The sequence below is a fragment of the Mchenga conophoros genome, linkage group LG3 (genome assembly GCF_057382185.1).
Source record: "Mchenga conophoros isolate Kocher_MC1m ecotype Shallow Benthic linkage group LG3, M_conophoros_male_GT1.1, whole genome shotgun sequence".
Classification (NCBI taxonomy): Eukaryota; Metazoa; Chordata; class Actinopteri; order Cichliformes; family Cichlidae; genus Mchenga; species Mchenga conophoros.
Genome location: NC_140528.1, coordinates 56,595,548 through 56,608,515, shown reverse-complemented (window position 1 = coordinate 56,608,515; position 12,968 = coordinate 56,595,548). Strand labels below are relative to the sequence as shown.

At 41.8% G+C, this 12,968-nt stretch overlaps 1 protein-coding gene across 5 annotated transcripts in view; it reads left to right on the top strand.

Moving 5' to 3' along the window:
* Positions 1 to 12,968, top strand: part of col4a6 (collagen, type IV, alpha 6) — a 152,468-nt gene that overhangs the window by 80,877 nt on the left and 58,623 nt on the right. For all 5 annotated transcript variants that reach the window (XM_085263893.1, XM_085263901.1, XM_085263874.1 and 2 more), the window contains one exon: positions 11,279 to 11,356. In XM_085263893.1, the coding sequence (XP_085120019.1) occupies positions 11,279 to 11,356 (78 nt within the window). The remainder of the gene's footprint in view (positions 1 to 11,278; positions 11,357 to 12,968) is intronic.

The following is a 12,968-nucleotide window of genomic DNA, read 5'->3' as shown; positions in this document are numbered from 1 at the left end:
CAAAGCTCTAAACATGTTTAACCACACAAATACATCCATAGATCTGAGATCACCCCACACGCGCATGCAGAGCACATACGCACGGTTACATGCGTGTTTGCCTTCTGTACATATATCCTCGTGCTCGAGTGCTTATATACAGTCTGTCACGCTTAGACATGACACGAACGCACACACCATGACACATGCAGCGTGGAAATAAACAGTTGCAAACAGGGAACGCTGGAGGCCCAAACACAGCTGGCCGGTCTCCTGTGGTGCATGTCAGGGTCACAGATGGCGATGGAAAGAGGCAAAGGGAGGATGAGATGATGAAGGGAGAGGTGGAGTAAAACCTGAGAGATGTGCTGATAAAGAGAGAAAAGAAAAAGTTTATCCTCCTCCATCTGCCTTTTCTTTTCTTTATTTATTTTTTTTACCACTTTGCCTTTCTTTGTTTTTGGAGCAGCTTCTGATTCTTCTTGTTTTTCCAGTAAAATCATTCCTCAGCTTTCCACGCCGCTCAGCATTTTAACTTCTTTAAGCTGTACACAGGCTGTATATAAAAGATGGGCATAGATGGGCTTTAACATCAGCAAGAGGTTCATTATAGGGTCTGGATTTTAACATTTTGGCATAATCATCTTTGGCAGAGGTGATTTATTTCTATATTTCTAAAAAAATATTAAGTATGACGTTATCAGCTAATGCTAGCTAGCTTGGTTAGCACATTGCATGCATAAACTGGATGGTTGCAACATAAAGAAAGAGATCACTGCCAATTAAAATTGTATTCATGTAAAGTGTTGTAAAGGCTTCTTTCACACTAGATATAATAAAAACTGCACAGGTCACCTTGACTTGTAATTTCAACATCACACATGTTTGGTTGGTCTTTGGTTAAACAGCAATCAAAAATTGTTCAGCTTGTTAAGTTTGAAGAAGGTCACTGGGCTCCATGCTGCTTTCTTCTGTTTAATAGCATTGTTTTCTGGTGATTTCACAGTGGTACATATAACCACAAGGGGTCCTTTGGTGTTGGTGCCTTGGCGCACAGGCAGTGGAAATTCTGAACATTAAGAAATGATGTTGCTCATGCCTTCCAGCATGCCTGGAAACGCCTTGGTGTTCCTCTGGCTGAGATGGAGTAGATGGATGGTCAGGTCTAGGCTTGCTGCTGTTGGCCCCATAGCCACATAGCAGACAGGTCTGGTCGGATCTGGTGTCAAGCTGGCACTGCTGCCTGACTTCTGGCATGGTAAGTGGTATGTCATCCAGATACGGGCCACGCCTGGCATATATGGCACTGTTTATGTGATGGCATGCCACATCTGGCCTGATTTTGGTTTGGTTTATGTGGGCCAGGCTCATAGAAAACAGGTCTTGCCCAGATCTAGCATCAAGCTGGCACTTCTGACTGACTGGTGTCATGGCAGGGTGTATGTCAACCAGATGTGGGTCAGGTCTGGCAATGATGGTACTATTTATGTTCCTATTTTCCTATTTTAGTTAGAAGACCCAAATGCCATGTTGCAATACTATCAATCAATCAAAACTGTATTCGTCACATGCAGGTTGCCCTGCAGTGAAATGGGACCCCCCCCCCCCAACCTTACACATATAGCACAAACATTACATGGGGATACAGGTCGGAGATTGGTAGAATCAGAGAAAAAAACATTGAAATGTACACTACAATGGGGAAAGTACAAGAGGAAAAAAAGAGACCCCTACTCATGCTGTGCTTCCATGGTAGGACAGCATGAGAACAGGAAACAAAAAAACTCCTCTGCACAAAAAAGCACATAAATGTCTACAGCACAACATTGTGAAGACATGACAAGCCACAGGGGTGGGTGGGGGGTGAGGAGTAATCCGAAGCGAACACAGCAGCCGCCCTGCACAGCGCTACCATTCCAGCGCGGCACAGAGACCCGCCGTGTTCCCTCGCAGGAAACAAGCATTGAAGGCGTTGGAAAGGGAGGGGGGATGAGTGAGTGCCTATCAGTGTAAGTGTATGTGTGTGCGTGTCCATAGTTCAGCTGAGACAGTGTCCTTCGGCCTATCAGGCTAAGTAAACAGTCCTCCAGCCAATTCAGGTGTCCTTGCATGGGATGGGAAGAATAGCCGTAACACAGTCGTTATCAGGGAGTGATTGTTCGGCTCCAGCCTTGGGCCTGCAGCTGGCGCCGTGATGGGGATCCGCAATGTTTATGTTGATTTTGTTAATTTCCATGAGAGCAGCCCAGGAGAATTTTCAGGCTCCTCTTTAACACTCCGACGCTGGTCTCTCGATCTCCCGTTGGAGAGTCGCGAGCCTCCCCATGATGGTATCAAACTTCTGTTCCATGGTGTTATCATCCTTTTGATTCTGAGACCTCACAACTGCAGTGATCCGTTCCGCGATGTTTTCCAACTGTCGCTCAAGGGTCTCATTTTGAGCAGGCCTCTCTCTGATGTTTCCCCCCATACGCTCAATGGTGTTGTTTTGAGCCTTCACAGCAGCTGCAAGCATCTCCAAGGTGTTGACCATATTACGTTTGTTGTGAGAGATTGCGCCTCGTTTCGATTCCAGCGGGCAGCCTTGGGGGGGTTTGAACAGCCGGTTCCGCTCTCTTATTTCTCCGATAAACCAGGGCTAAGCCAACTCCGATCAGCATGAACCCTGTTATCACGGTTCTGAATAGATAGATATCTTCAGCGTCCTCGATCGACAGTCCCGCCAGGCACATGATCCTCCAGTTCTGCCATCCGTCCATCGTGTATCCGGCAGGGAAAGTCCCTCCAGGGCACTCAGGCTCTCCCGAGCCCAGATTTCTCGTTGAGAAAAGGTTGCCAATAGCATTCAGAGACCAGTTCAGTTGATCAAATCCATAATTCTCTTTTAGGTTTTAGAGAACGACAGTGGGAGGCTATTCCAGGGAAAGTAATGCACACAAGACAAGACAAGGACATAGAGGCTAAGCAGGGAAGATAAGGGTGAGGAGGAGAGGAGAAAAGTGCGACCGCCTTCGCTGAGAGCTGAAGAAGAACTATACTGCTATGGTAGCCAACGTTTCAAATGCAGGTTTGAAAGGTTTGCGAGTGTACGCTTTATCCAAAACCTAGAGAGGGTTTATGCATGTTTACCACTGTGTGGCTGTAGATCAGGTCACCTACTGATCGGAAGGTTAGTGGTTCGATCCCTGGCTCCTCCAGTCTGCATGTCAAGAGTGTTAATGTCTATAAATGTAGTTAGGAAGCACTCAGTTTAGAGAAAGTGTGTGATTGGGTGAATGTGGCATGCTGTATAGAGCACTTTGAGTAATCCGGGAGAGTAGAAAAGTACTGTAAAAGAATCAGTCCATTCACTGTCTGAACAGAGTTACTTTTGCACTATTATGTTCTGGCACATGTTGTTATTGCATGGCTTGATTAAGGTACACATTAGGCTGACATCTGGGGCCAAAGCTGAAACTGTTCTGGGCCAGCACAGGGCCAGCAGTGTGTCTGCAACTGGCCCGTGGCTGCACACAACTTACACATTGCACACATACTGCAAAGAATGACGGCCCTTTGGTGGCGCAGATCAGGTAATCCACACATGGGCCAGCACAGGACTACCAGTGTGTCTGCAACTGGCCTTGTGCTGGCCCATGTGTGGGCCACCTTTGGCAAACCACATCTGCCCCACCAAAGGGTCGTCATTCTTTGTGGTATGTGGGCCATGTGTAAGCACATTGTGTGAGCCAGATCCAGGCCATACCAATTTTGCTATGTGGGTATAAGTTGTAGAAAATGGATGGATGGATGTTTTATTATGGCACCAAAAACCACTTGATTAGCATTTGAAAAAACAAAACAGTGGTTTGGTTTGAAATATGGCTTACAAAATTGACCAAATATATTAAAAAAAAGGAACTAACCAAATATGCTTTAAAGTGACAACACGGGGGCCTCTACAAGCCACAAGTCACTAGGTCCATCATTGCACAGAGACCAGTATACACCTTGTGCCTCTGACATACCTGTGAAACTGCCACTTCCCATGGTTCAAATGGTTAAACACTTTCACTTTTATAGTGTTTTAGAAGGTTATCATTTTACTTTTTTTTTTGCTCATATGCAGACTATTACCTTAATATGAACTGTTTAAGTGCTCACGCATTCCAGTTGACAATCAAACCACCCCATCATGTTAGAAGGAAGGAATTATATAACATACAAAGCAAACAAAGGTCTATCTCCCCCTTTTTTTAAAAGACAAAAAAAACAAAACTGCTACCTTGTTTTATCATGCATTGTTGTCTTACTTCTATAGCTTTAGAAGAGGCAATGTATATGATCTTAAGGGTAACCCTAGACTCAACTTTCTTCTGGATAACATCAGCAGATTCTATAGGAATGAAAAGGCAAGTCCAGACATCAGCCCCTACCCACGAGATGTGCCTCTCAGGTCTATGAAGAGCATGAAAGTAAAGACCCCTGTCAGACATACACATACATTAAACGTGTTTGGAAAGTATACTGTGGGTAAACACTCAAGATTATTAAGTGAATATAAGTCAGAGTAGAAGTAAACACACAGTGTTGGATCCACGTAGATGATCATGAATAAACATGTTTAACAGTCTTTTGCGAGTAAACATTTGCAAATTGAAAGTTTCAGGCTTTTGTCTGGAGTGAGCTTGTTGTGTATCGTGGCAGATGTTGGATCTGACACTCGACCGTTGGAGGGGTTCTAGACCTGACACTTGACCACTAGTAAGCCTACTTTCAAGGATGCACTTCTGCTGCACCTGGGTCAGAAAAATGAAGGCAGCCATGTATTTAATTGGGCGCATAGCATGCCAAACAACTTAAACTTTGTTTAATATACAGTGAGCACATGTTGCACATTTACTTGATGCTGAAAAGAATTTAGAGAGCTCATATACTCTATACGATTACAATGAAACCTAGGGATGGGTATTGATAAGATTTTCACGATTCCGATTCCATTTTCGATTCTGTTTAACGATTCGATTCTTTATCGATTCCCTTATCGATTCTTTTTAAAAAAGGAGAACACTAAGGTCGATTAGCTTAGAACTTTGTTTTATATCTTCTCTTTGAACAAGATAGAAATTTAGGAGTAACATGGCCTTACAAACCAACAGTGAGATCTTAAGAGATCCACAGCCTACGGTTCTTCAATGGGGTGTCACAGGGTCCCCAGGAAAAAACATTGTAAATGTAAAATAATAAAATAAATATTCTTCTGTAGCAATAACAAAGGGTAACATAAATTATTCTGTAGCAATTACACAAGAATATCCAGTAATGTCCCTGCCTACAATTAAACACATTCACTTACTGAAAATCGGGACATCTGCTGTGGCAAATGGGTGCAAGCCTTTGACCACAAACTTAGTGACTGCTCGGTGACATTCGTCTATCCTGGCCTGAAAGGAGACGCTACCGGTAGACTGCAGCGAGAACTGCCAGCATCTGATCCAGACTCTGTCTCTCTCATCATGGTCACCTAAATGCACAGTAATAGCAGGTTTTGTAATAAGGCAGATCGCGCTAACATAATATGCACTGTTAGTTGATTATTTACCTGCCACATTAACGGGAGAGGACGTGCAAACGCTGCTGCTGGGTTGAGATTCACGAGTCCGGAGCGGAATTAAAAACACGACATTCATTTAAGGTCATCGCGTGTTTTGTGAGCAAATGCTTTTGCATATTCGTAGTGTTTCCTCCCTTAAATGAAACATCTACTTTGCAAGTATTGCAAGCTGCCCTGTTGTCATCCGTTCTCGTAAAGTAAAACCAAACTTTTGAGCGTTTGAGCCGCTTAGGCGCCGTGTTTCCTGCCAGGTAAATGACGCTCCGCAACGTGGTGACATCATTCGGGGCGACTGGAATTGATAAGGGAATATTTGCAAAAAAGACAAACAATTCCAAGGAATTGATACAGTGGGAACCTGTTCTCAACAAGAACCGGGTTTCGATACCCATCCCTAATGAAACCTGATTACTGGGAGTACATGTTTTCCACTAATGGACGATTCAAGCAAGTCCAACACAAAGTCACAGACTATGTAATGTCCAAATCTCCCCTGGGATTAACAGTAGCACAAAAACCGCCCTCTGGGAGATTCAGGGACTGAGTTTTCATAGCCCTGCAGCTCCTGTAGGAGGACTGTGTAGGTGGGCCAGTAGTTTTTAAACACACCAGCTTCTCATGTTATGTTTCCCTTCTTTCTGTTTTACTTGCCTAGCTGCCTTTGTATCAGTGTCCTTGTTACCAATTTGTTTCCCCTACAGTTGGATGTAGTCTAAGTTTACCTTCCTGGACTGTCCCGGAGATTTTTGAGTTAAGAAGTTGTTCTTACCAGGAACTGCAACATATGGAGGACTAGTTGTTATACCAGTCTTAGCTGGACTGCATAGCTGAACAAAGACTAAAACCTGCAGACCAAGATGCTGAAGTTAGAGTTCATTCTCTACAGACTCACTGTGAAACATGCTCTCATTTGTCGAAAAGTCTAAGTCTGTGAGAAATGTTTGAGTTACTTGAGAGTTAATTTTAACCCTGTAACACAAGAAAGCTTGCTTCTGTCTTCACTCCAGCAATGAAGTATCTTTTGCTTTTATGTTGTCCAGCAGCAGAAAGTGCTCAGCACGCCTTAAACACACGAGAGAACACAAGAGATGATCAAGTAACATTCACATTGTGAAGCTCATTGTCCTGATATCTTCACCTTTTCTATGAGATAATCTTAGCTGTCTGTAGCTCTGTAAGTGTGTGTGTGCTGAGTTTCATAGAGAGGAAAATTTGACTGTTCTGTCATGTTTAAAGGTCTCCTTTGACATTTATGTTTGAGCTTTAGGGTGTTGGGATTAGCAGTACAGTGTAATACCTGTGTCTGCTTGTCCAAATGTACTCACGTGTTCCTGTTAACAGTAGTTCTTTGCCGCGTGCACGTGACTATGTTTTGTCTCTCCGCGTTCACCGTTACATCACTCGGCTTCTACTCTTGAGTTTTTTCCCCCGCTGATCTGCAGCTTAGCATCTGTTTGCACATATCATCCCTCATCTTTAAAGTCTGGGTGTGGACAGAGGGAAGTGAACAAGCACCAGTGCCCAAGCACATCTCCGCCCTGCTCAGGTGGAACCTGGATTAGAGCCCAGAAGTGAGGATCCCGGGGACAAAGAGAATCTGAATCAGTGCTCTCTCATTCGACAATACACCAGGAAGAATTTGTGGTTTAACAAAAGAAGGATAACAGACCCAAATCAAAAGTTGAAATCTGAGAACTGAGATGCACAGACTATTAATCAGCATCAAATCTGAAGTCTCTCCTTTGCTTTTCTTTCTTTTGCTATTATTTTCTAATTCCATAGATTTCCCATCATCCTTGCTTCTTTTCCTTTAAAAAAATATTTTAAAGATTTCATTGTGATTAGGAAAAATGCTCCAAATCACTTGCTGTGCTTCTATTTTTAGCTTCTTGTCTCTTTAGCCTCTTTGCCAAAGGTTCAATCTGAGCACCCTCCCTATTTTTTTTTTTTTGGTCTCCCCCCATTCCTACTTTCTCTTTCTCCCTTTTTTCTCCCTCTCTTGTTTCCCTCTCTGTTGCCCTCCTTCTGTCATTGTGATTAGACCAATAGAGGAGATCAGAGGGAATAAAAGCATGACCAGCACCAATGACCTTTCCCCTCCTTCTCTCTTTCTCTCTCCCTACTCTGTGCCAAGCTCACTTTCTCATTGTTGTAAAATTTCCTCTACTTTTTTTTTCTCTACAATCACACAATGCAGCAGCAGCAGTTGTAGTACTTGTAGCAGGTGAAGTTGCCAATAGTATTCTTTGGTCTGTCCTTCTCTATTAATATTCTTTGCTAAAAATATTTATAAACTTTGTCTTCTAGAAAAAAAAAGCCTAATTCCAGGAATCTCTCTAGTTTTATACTCAAAGAAATTTTAAAGCCATTTGGATTGGAACTTTTGAGCAAACCTCAACCTTGATTATTCCTCTCACAGTCTGGGGTCATATGATCTAATACAGAAAACACATAAGCTCCACCCTGCAAACTTTCAAACCTCATCACAACATATCCTCATCCACATCTGTCCTCTTCATCTTCGTCAGATGTCAACTGACGTCTTTCTATCCGTCTCTCCTCTTCATGAGCAGTCAGTGAAATGTCAGCCAAGACCCTCGAGTTTGACCCTGGAGAGAGGTTCAAACAGCTGTTTCATATAGAGCATTTTTTCTTGGGTTCACACAGAAACAATCAAGACTGCAACACTTTATTTGAGCAGGTGACAAAATTTCAGGCATCATCAATAAATTCAGAGATCCATACGAGCACTCGCAGATTTCGTCTATCTCATCATCGGATCCATGATGTTTTGTCTCGTGTAGTTTAAGACTCATGGGTCAGCTTATAAATGTTCTCTCTCTCGCTGTCTCTCTCTGGGTGGCCTATAAACTCCAAAAGAGCCGTGTGATGTTCCATAGATATCTCAGGAATGGAACCCAAAAGGTTAATCTGCAGTTCACTTGGAGTTTATAAGCTGCAAAATAGACATGTTCAGGTCTGTGATGACCGGGGAGTCTCTATCATCTGATGCATTGTTGTTCAGTGCCAACAAACTGACATGTAGTGAAGATTTTTTTAGTTTTTGGCCCTCTGAATAAAAAATAAACTTGCCTCTGAGGTCCACATCATTACAACTGAAAACCCTAACCCTTTATTTTGAAGAAAGGCAAACTGGACTTCTTTGGGAAAACTGAACAGTTTTTCATGAGCAAAAGTTATCTGTGTTCCTTGACAAGGCAATCTAGAAATAGAAAGTGACATATTCTTATTGGATGGGATTAGAGTAAGAGTTAAGGTTGGGGTCTTGACTGATGATGACCCAAAAAGTCAGACAGTTAAGGTCAAGAATAAAACTTTATGAGCTTTTCTGCAAATTTCTGCAGATACTACAACATATAAACCAAATTCATTTTTTACCATTAATATGTAACAGATATAATAAAATCAAAGTGTATGACTGAAGAGTTGAAGTTACACCTTTCTAGAAGGTAAATCTGCATCTGAACGTCTTTTCCTTCAGTATTTATAAGCAGTAAAAGATGTTTATCGGCGTTTCGTATTGCATGATCTTTGTTTCAGTTTTTGTAAGTTCATGTAGGATTCATATTCTTGAGCTTGAAATCCGTTCCAGTAGTGGATGTTCATATTACATATTACAAGTAATCCCTGTGACCTGAAAGGCTTTAGACTGCTCTGAATGATCAGTTTCAGACAGCTTTAAGACATCTTAGGCACACCAGCTACACCATCAGCCAATCAGAGGAAAGTTGTCTCAGGAGACAGGAGCTAAAACAGCTTGTTTCAGAGAGAGAATGGACTGCATCGAGGCACCGAGATAAGATAAAGAGGGATCAGTTTGAACTGTGAATCATGCAAAGCTACTCTAGGGCACTCCAAGAATAAAAATATGTCATTTAGAAATTTACACAAAAGGTCTACTTTAAAGTGAGATTGCTTGTTGAGGCCGCTGCTTGAACATTAAAATAAAACTTTATCTATTATAATTAAAAAAAATTTTCCATAAGGACCGAATCTCATATAGAAAAGCTCCTGTAAATGCAGATCACCAGAGGAGTGTTTTAGAGCTTCAGTAGCCGAATGTCACGCACACTGAACCTGTGTTGAGTGCAGATAAATGAGAAAACACAAAAGTCATTTGGAAGAAGTCAATGCACACACATCAGACATCATTACTGTATGAACTCTGTGTGAGCATGCTGCTTCTCTTACTGGCTGAGTTATGCTGACATGTGCTTCTCTCTGCTGCTGTTTCAGAACCATGAACAGCACTTTTAGTTGCATGCTAGTTGTATGATAGTTCTTCTACTTAACCTGACCATGTGAGCTCTCAACTGATACCATCACTACCTAATACACATGATAAAAAATAATCATAATAATAATGAAAAATACCCAACAAATGTTATAAAAAATCGGCAAACTCCTCCCATCCTCAATCCCGAGAATCAGCACAACCCTAGCGTGCCGTCACATGGCGCAATAATAGTAATAATAACTGTTGAATCGGAAGTTTCTCTCACTGAAAGTGTTTCAGGCTTATTTGTACGCTGACATTAGATCAGATCTCAGATTGTAACTTGAATGCTGGTTTAATCTCTTAACCCCCAACGCCCCCAGATACGGGGGCAAAAGGCAGGAGATGGGTTAGACGTCGGGGCTTAAGAGGTTAAAGCTGGTTTGTATTACAGTTGCGGTCACGTTGGGTTACTTTCAGGTTTGAGGTCACAGAGAGTACAGTCTGGCCTTCTTTAATGCTCGGTGGCCATCAGAAAAAGGTTGTGTGAAGCTGTATCACACAGTGTCCTTGTCATGCTTTGAAAAAGCAGTCCACTCTGATTATGATGGGCTGTTAGTTATGGAGTATAATTAGTCATGCAAAACTGATAAATGCAGAGCCGCGCTTCTTTAAAAACATCGACCACACTTTGCATTTCATGTTGTGAGAACCTTTGAATCCTCCCAATTCAGCATAAATTCAGGAAGCTTTATGAGCCAAGCCTTTAACATGCCGATTGGTACGTTTTGTTATTTAAGCTAATAACAAAGTTGGATTACGATTAGATTCATCCATAAAGCTTTCATTTATTCACTAATACAGACTCTCTTATTTGCCAAATATGAAGCCTCGCCTCTGGCTGAGAAAGCAAACCGGTCACAATGACATTATGATGGCGCCCTGCAGGGTGAAGGGTTTCCCCATCACTGGTTCTGCAGTCTTGGTTCGGTTTTGGACTTGTCACAAGTGCAACAGTGCAACTGGATAATAAACACCATACAGAACGTGATGGCACACATTGTGTTTGGAGAATACATAAAAGAAATTCCTGCACTTCATCAATAAGCACCTCTGCCTTCTCTAAATCCACCTTAACAACTTTTGACCTTTTTAAAATTACATCAAATTTGTCAGTGTCTGGCACATGCAGCAGCAGCAGATATTGTCGGTGTGACTCATTGCGTTGTTTACTCATTGCGTTGCTGTGTTTGATTGTTGCCATATTTTTATCAAGGTGTTTGAAGTGGTGCTCTTGCAGCGGCGTGTTCAGTGTCATACTTTTATACCCCACAGTTCCACTAAAAGGAGGGAGAGGATGTCTCGCCCACTTTGGATAAACACCTGAAAGTTTGATCTGGAACAGCTATCGCATATCTCATGCATTTCCCAGAATTTCTCTCTAATTTGTCACCTTTTTATTTCTTCAGGGTGGCAAGTTTGATGAACCATGTGACGGCTTGGACTGCAGCAGAGGGTGCAGGTGCTTTCCAGAGAAAGGAAGCAGGGTGAGTATTTCACAAGTTTTCAACTGTGTACTCTCCTCTGGAGTTTGGGGAAATGCTTTCCATTTCATGTCCTCTTCACTTGTTTAAGTCCAATAACAACACCTGAGAAACTTATCGCTTGGTTTTTAGGGATGTTTGAAAGTCTTCAACTTGGTAGCAAAGTCTGTGTTGAACCCAGTTTCTCAGATAGTTGATGGATCTAAGAAGTTCTTAGTTCAGCTAAACTCTTATTAGTAGATATTTAAAATTTTATTATTAAAAACCTGCAACAAAGTAGTTTTAAAGTTGCTCATGTACATGTACATTTCTCTGTACTTTCCTTCTAGAGAAAGATGTATGTCTTTCTAAAATCGGTGGAATACGAACACATCAAAGTATCATCAGAAATTATAAGATGCCTAAGACAGCTCAGACTGTGTTAAAGAATAAAGGTGGTCACACCAAATATTGTCTTTCAAGCTTGTTAAAATTGTAGAGCCTGTGTTTTTTCCCTTTTCTCTACTGCATTTCTATATGTTTATGCATCCAAAATGAGGGCTGGCTGCAGACTCTGGCACAGTTTTGCAAAAAGAAAAAAACAACTTCAAGTTTCACAGTTGTTCACTCGATGTTAGGAACTATTAAACACTCCTTTATTCATCTAGAGTCATCGTCGTTATCTTACTTAATCTTAATTTTGTTATCTGGCAGCTTTACAGTCACACAGAGGAGTTTATTGTACTGATAACTGCACTGATCCTCTTTGAAGTTTCAGTTAATTATGGTTTTTACTCTGAGGAAACAAGTACATTACCTTCATTTAATTAAGGAATAATTACCTCGAGGCTTCAGTTCCAGGCCTTATCTCTCTCCATCGTACAGCTACATACATTAACACCCAGAAACATTATCGCTATTTGACACGTATCAAAGCGACGCCTGTATCAGACTGTGTAATGCAAGCTCCGACAGTTCTCATCAATAGCTGTAAATGTGGTTTCTCCAGAAGACGAATCAACGAGTAAACACAAAACAGCATGTGGCTCCGGGCGAGGAACTTATTTTCTCATCACCGCTACCATGAAATTAACAATAACATCCAAACAAAGGCTGGCAGAATATGATGGAATCAGCTCACTGATTAGTGGTGATGACACATACGCACAGTATATATCACCCGTCATCTGTTTGCACTTCAGTATCGAGCAAAAGAGCGGCTGACTCCTCTGATTTATGGCTGGAATTTAAGAGGAAACTTTTAAATGTCAGTGTGATCCTGCTGGTCTCTAATAAATTACTGTACGAGGTTTTAAAACAGCTTCAGCATCATCGGGCCAGACGGGCGAGTGCTGCAAACAAACACAAACTCTCTAAAACAACAGAAGGTGGCGATATTAATGCTTCCAATACAAACTTACTCATGTTTGCGACAGTTTTCTGCCAATTGTTTTTTTTTGGGGTTTTTTTGTGGTTAACATTGAAATGAACTGCTTAGAAAACAGCAGAACCACGCCTATGAGCGCTGTTTGAGGATTACACACTATTTTACCCTGCTTTTTAAATCTTACACTCTTGTCACTGCTCTTTGAGCTTTACTTTGTTCCAAATCAGTAACTGAAAGTGCACTAGAACG